Here is a 5,000-nt window from a genome sequence, read left to right as displayed (position 1 = left end):
TTTCTTCTTCTTCTTCCTTCTTCCTTCTCCAGCCTTCCTTTTCCTTCCTTCCTTCTTCTTCCTTCCTCCTTTCTTCCTCCTTCTTCTTCTTTGTCTTCCCTCCTCCTCCTCCTCCTCCTTCTTCTTCTTCTTCTTCTTCTTCTTCCCTCCTCCTCCTCCTCCTCCTTCTTCTTCTCTCCTCCTCCTCCTCCTTCTCCTCCTCCTCCTTCTTCTTCTTCTTTCTCGTAAAAAAAACCTCTAGGTCCCTATAATCACACATAAAATCATACAAAACACACACTACCTGTTCTGTTTGCCCAGACCTTCCCAAATGGGCTGAACGGCAGTCGCGGCGACAGCGTGAACCACACCATCAGCGGATTCCCCACCTTCCGTCTGAGACAGGGAGTGACCAACACCAGCCTGGCCTACCTCATGTTCGCCGGATACATGGCAGGAGACCGCAGTAAGACTTTCGGCAGGTGAGTTTCAGTTTCAGTTTCAGTTTCAGTAGCTCAAGGAGGCGTCACTGCGTTCGGACAAATCCATATACGCTACACCACATCTGCCAAACAGATGCCTGACCAGCAGCAGCGTAACCCAACGCGCTTAGTCAGGCCTTGAGAAAAATAAATAAATGAACAAATAAATAAAGTTGTTTTTTTTAATAAATAAATAATAAAAAATAATAGATAAATGCATAAAAAAGAAATAATAATAATATGCATAAGACGCAAAAAACTTGATGAAGTCAACTATAAGCGTACAAAACAAAACAAAACAAATAAAATAAAATAAAATAAAATAAAATAAAATATTTTTTTTACGGCAGGTGAAGATTGTGTTGTGTTGTGCTGTGCTGTGTTGTGTTGCGTTGTGCTGTGTTGTGCTGTGCTGTGTTGTGTTGCGTTGAGTTGCGTTGTACTGTGCTGTGTTGTGTTGCGCTGTGTTGTGTTGTGTTGCGCTGTGCTGTGCTGTGTTGTGTTGCGCTGTGTTGTGCTGTGCTGTGTTGTGTTGCGTTGTGCTGTGTTGTGCTGTGCTGTGTTGTGTTGCGTTGTGCTGTGTTGTGCTGTGCTGTGTTGTGTTGCGTTGCGTTGCGTTGCGTTGTGCTGTGTTGTGCTGTGCTGTGTTGTGTTGCGTTGAGTTGCGTTGTGTTGTGCTGTGTTGTGCTGTGCTGTGTTGTGTTGTGTTGCGCTGTGTTGTGCTGTGCTGTGTTGTGTTGTGTTGTGCTGTGTTGTGCTGTGTTGTGCTGCGTTGTGTTGTGTTGCGCTGTGTTGTGCTGTGTTGTGCTGTGCTGTGTTGTGTTGCGTTGTGCTGTGTTGTGCTGTGCTGTGTTGTGTTGCGTTGTGCTGTGTTGTGCTGTGCTGTGTTGTGTTGCGTTGCGTTGCGTTGCGTTGTGCTGTGTTGTGCTGTGCTGTGTTGTGTTGTGTTGTGTTGCGTTGTGCTGTGTTGTGCTGTGCTGTGTTGTGTTGCGTTGTGCTGTGCTGTGTTGCGCTGTGTTGTGCTGTGTTGTGCTGTGCTGTGTTGTGTTGCGTTGAGTTGCGTTGTACTGTGCTGTGTTGTGTTGCGCTGTGTTGTGCTGTGCTGTGCTGTGTTGCGCTGTGTTGTGCTGTGCTGTGTTGTGCTGTGCTGTGTTACGTTGCCCTGTGTTGTGCTGTGTTGCGTTGTGCTGTGTTGTGCTGTGCTGTGTTGTGTTGCGCTGCGCTGTGTTGTGTTGTGTTGTGTTGTGTTGCGCTGTGTTGTACTGTGCTGTGTTGCGTTGCGCTGTGTTGTGCTGTGTTGCGTTGAGTTGCGTTGTACTGTGCTGTGTTGTGTTGTGTTGCGCTGTGTTGTACTGTGCTGTGTTGTGTTGCGTTGAGTTGCGTTGTACTGTGCTGTGTTGTGTTGTGTTGTGTTGCGCTGTGTTGTGCTGTGCTGCGTTGAGTTGTGTTGCGCTGTGTTGTGCTGTGCTGTGTTGTGTTGCGTTGTGCTGTGTTGTGCTGTGCTGTGTTGTGTTGTGTTGTGTTGCGCTGTGTTGTGCTGTGTTGCGTTGAGTTGCGTTGTACTGTGCTGTGTTGTGTTGTGTTGTGTTGTGTTGCGCTGTGTTGTACTGTGCTGTGTTGTGTTGCGTTGAGTTGCGTTGTACTGTGCTGTGTTGTGTTGCGCTGTGTTGTGCTGTGCTGTGTTGTGTTGCGTTGCGTTGTGCTGTGTTGTGCTGTGTTGTGTTGTGTTGCGCTGTGTTGTGCTGTGCTGTGTTGTGTTGCGCTGTGTTGTGCTGTGCTGTGTTGTGTTGCGTTGCGCTGTGTTGTGCTGTGTTGTGTTGTGTTGTGTTGTGTTGCGCTGTGTTGTGCTGTGCTGTGTTGTGTTGCGTTGAGTTGCATTGTACTGTGCTGTGTTGTGTTGCGCTGTGTTGTGCTGTGCTGTGTTGTGTTGCGCTGTGCTGTGCTGTGTTGCGCTGTGTTGTGCTGTGCTGTGTTGTGTTGCGTTGCGCTGTGTTGTGCTGTGTTGTGTTGCGTTGCGTTGCGTTGTGTTGTATTCTATTGTGTGGTGTGCTGTGGTGTGCTGTGCTGTGTCGTGCTGTGCCGTGCTGTGCTGTGTCGTGTTGTTTTATATGCATGATAGTCAGTCGTGTTCGACTATGACCATCAAAACAGCAGAGAGGAGGTTACTGCTGTCGCGACTGTCTGGCCTAGAATCTGGTTACAGTGGAGACTGTCTTGCCCAAGTTACATCTCCACTCTCTTGGCCAAAGATAATTGAACAATATGGATCTGCGAATTTTGGATATTCTGTTTCTGTCCCAGCAATGTCCTTTTGTTCCTAGTTCTTTCCTAAATCTGATCATTGTTGCGATTTTTCTTTCAATTTCTTCCCTTGGGCTCAGTCGTGTGTCTTTTTTTCTTGCCTTGTTTAACTCTCTCCATACGAACGACGAAAGAGACGACGCTAACAGCGTTTCACCCCAATTACCATCATCGAAATATTGCAAGCAGAAGGCTCTTATACTGAAGAGGTGAATGTTGACAAAGAATACCACACTTCTGACGACAGAAGCTAAAGGTTGGGTCATTGAGACACCCACTGGACATCCGAGGGGTCTGTGTAGAGGAGAAGAGAGGGCTGGCCGTACTGAGTGAGTTAAAATTTTGTTCTATTATCATTTTTGTTTATTCCTGCGAGTTGTTTTGTTTTGTTTTTTGTATTGCTTGTTTACGTTGTGCTGCTTGTTGTTGTTGTTGTTGCTGTCGTGTCTTTATTTTCCGTTGTTGTCCGAACTTTTTAATTGATTTTTTTTTACATTTGTGTCCTCGTAATAAAAAATAAATGACAGCGAAAGATTGATAAATATTTAGATGTCTTCTTCGCCTTCTTTACGGTCCAACACTCGGCTTATATCACAGATTGACATTACATTTGGGCCAACAGCAAAGTGAGAGTTGTATTATCAATGGTTTCTCCAGTCAATGGGAAATCATTTACAGTTTAGTCTTTTGTGAAGGACTATGACTCTCAAACTAGGAGGCAAAATTGCACTGGCTCTTAGTGCTGCAGCCTTGTGGGCTGGCTGGCCTTTGGGAACCATCCCAACGCCGACTGTCCTAAAACCCTCTTGGCCGAGAGAGTGGGGATGTAACTTGGGCAAGACACTCTCCACTATAATCAAATTCTTGCCTAAATAGTCGGAACAGCAGTTGCCTCCTCTGCTGTTCTGATGGTCATAGTCGGACACAACTGACTATCATATATCGCCTTCTTTAGATCCCCGTCTCTGTCAGCAACATCATCCTCACCCTCCCCCTCATCCTCCACACCCTCCATACTAACCCACTGACGTCCATCCCCCCCCCTCCCCCCCCCCCTCCCCCCCCTCCCCACACACACATACAGATGGACCCCAGCCACGGCCGACATCCCGGGAGGTCTGGACGGGTCTGGCCCCCTGGCGGTGTACGACAAACAAGGGGGCGTCATCCTCATCTCTCCCCTGGACCACAGCATGGCGGCCTCCGTGTGGAGGCGCGGCGGGGAGGAGGAGGGGGAGGAGGAAGGGTTGGCGGCCTGGGGGGTGATGGGGGGCGTGGACTCTTTGCCCGCTGGCTTCAGCTTGCAGACCTTGCTGTACTACGGGGACCAGGGCGTGACCAGGGTCAGTGTGGTGGTTTTTTGTTTTGTTGTTGTTGTTGTTGTTGTTGTTGTGTGTGTGTGTGTGTGTGTGTGTGTGTGTGTGTGTGTGTGAGAGAGAGAGAGAGAGAGAAAGAGAAAGAGAGAGACAGACAGAGAGAGACTGACAAAACCAGAGACGGATAAAAATCAGGGAACTGGCTAGCCGCCCACGTGGGCTGCCCAGAAATATATATATATATATATATATATATATATATATATATATATATATATATGTGTGTGTGTGTGTGTGTGTGTGTGTGTGTGTGTGTGTGTGTGTGTGTGTGTGTGTGTGTGTTAAGAGAAATTAAAGAAAAACAAGATCAACAGTATTGAAGAAAAAATGATGCATGCTCTGCCTAACATTTTTTTTTTAATTTGAGAGAGAGAGAGAGAGAGAGAGAGAGAGAGAGGGAGAGAGAGAGAGAGGGGGAGAGAGAGAGAGAGAGAGAGAGAGAGGGAAAGAGAGAGAGACGTTGTTTTGTTATAATCTGAATTTTCGCCAGAACGTAATGGATCAATTTGAATATATGATGAAATGCAAACAGAAATTCAATTACTCGCGGACGGACATGCGGGCACATACACGCAATGCACACGCACACAAACTTTGTGGATGGAGAGACAGAGAGAAAGACAGAAAGACAGACAGACACAGAAAGAAGTGTCCCTCTCTCCCTCCACCCTACGCCCCAGATTACTATAGAATTATGCGTGCGAGTAGTGTTTTTCAGTCCTTTCCTTGTCTTAATAATGTGGTCATTTTCAGCATTTCTAACCTTATCATAGAGCTGGGATTCTCTCTCTTCTTCTTCTTCTTCTTCTTCTTCTTCCGCCTCATCATCATCATCATCATCATCGTCTTCTTCTTCTTCTTC

General features: G+C 46.9%; 1 protein-coding gene across 2 annotated transcripts in view; it reads left to right on the top strand.

The window, feature by feature from the left end:
- The window catches only part of LOC143275932 (uncharacterized), a 95,894-nt gene that overhangs the window by 8,548 nt on the left and 82,346 nt on the right, over positions 1-5,000 (top strand). For both annotated transcript variants that reach the window (XM_076580280.1, XM_076580278.1), the window contains exons 5-6: positions 301-461; positions 3,847-4,105. In XM_076580280.1, coding sequence (XP_076436395.1) covers positions 301-461; positions 3,847-4,105 — 420 coding nt within the window. The remainder of the gene's footprint in view (positions 1-300; positions 462-3,846; positions 4,106-5,000) is intronic.

This window comes from Babylonia areolata, chromosome 31 (genome assembly GCF_041734735.1).
Source record: "Babylonia areolata isolate BAREFJ2019XMU chromosome 31, ASM4173473v1, whole genome shotgun sequence".
NCBI classification, from domain to species: Eukaryota; Metazoa; Mollusca; class Gastropoda; order Neogastropoda; family Buccinidae; genus Babylonia; species Babylonia areolata.
This window is presented reverse-complemented; position numbering and strand designations above follow the sequence as displayed.